The 703-nt window shown below is 32.9% G+C and overlaps 1 protein-coding gene across 1 annotated transcript in view; it reads right to left on the reverse strand.

Moving 5' to 3' along the window:
* Positions 1-703, reverse strand: part of LOC119584989 (rho GDP-dissociation inhibitor 2-like) — a gene marked incomplete at its 5' end in the record, with an annotated part of 9,078 nt that overhangs the window by 4,396 nt on the left and 3,979 nt on the right. Inside the window, 1 exon segment of the mRNA XM_037933597.1 lies at positions 17-141. Coding sequence (XP_037789525.1) covers positions 17-141 — 125 coding nt within the window.

A 703-nucleotide genomic window follows, 5' to 3' on the forward strand; every position in this document is an offset into this window, starting at 1 on the left:
CAATATTACTTCTTACCTTTATAGTAAATGGTTTATCCTTAAGAGTATCCAATGCTGTGGTGAGATCAAGCACCATCTCAGGTTGGTCCTCTGCAACCAACACTAACTTCCTGACCAGCACACGCTTTGGGTTACTGGGATCTGGTAAGACATGCAAAATGCTTTTTAACATAACACGTTTCCCCAAGTAATGTGTTAGAAGTTTCTGCAAGCAAGAGGCACCATTCTCCAGACATCAAACATTTTTAATTAATCTTAAATAAGGCTTTGTTACATTTTTTTTTTTTTATTAATATTATTAACTGAATAACAATGAATCTGTAGCATGTATATGTAGGTTTTTACTTATAAATCTATATTTACATTCTTTGTCTAAATCATTTTTTGCATGCTATGTTCTGGAAGTTTGTTAAGTATGAAGTTTAAAATCATTTTGAAGCATCTAAGCATGGCAAAGTGTATCTGAATTGAAAGTAATATAGGAGGCTAGGTAGCCAGAGGTGACTCTGTGACCAAGGTCCTGTCTGGCTAGTAAAGTTGCTTTCTCACAGAAAATTACAAAACTTATGCAACAAAACATGGATTTATAATTAACTCAATGAGCTCATACTACTACCTATGTATCCATCTAAATTTAGAACTGGAAGACAAATACAAGATATGTAAGAATCTTTAATAAAATAAAAAAACAGATCTATCTGGG

Source organism: Penaeus monodon, chromosome 19 (genome assembly GCF_015228065.2).
Source record: "Penaeus monodon isolate SGIC_2016 chromosome 19, NSTDA_Pmon_1, whole genome shotgun sequence".
Taxonomy (NCBI): domain Eukaryota; kingdom Metazoa; phylum Arthropoda; class Malacostraca; order Decapoda; family Penaeidae; genus Penaeus; species Penaeus monodon.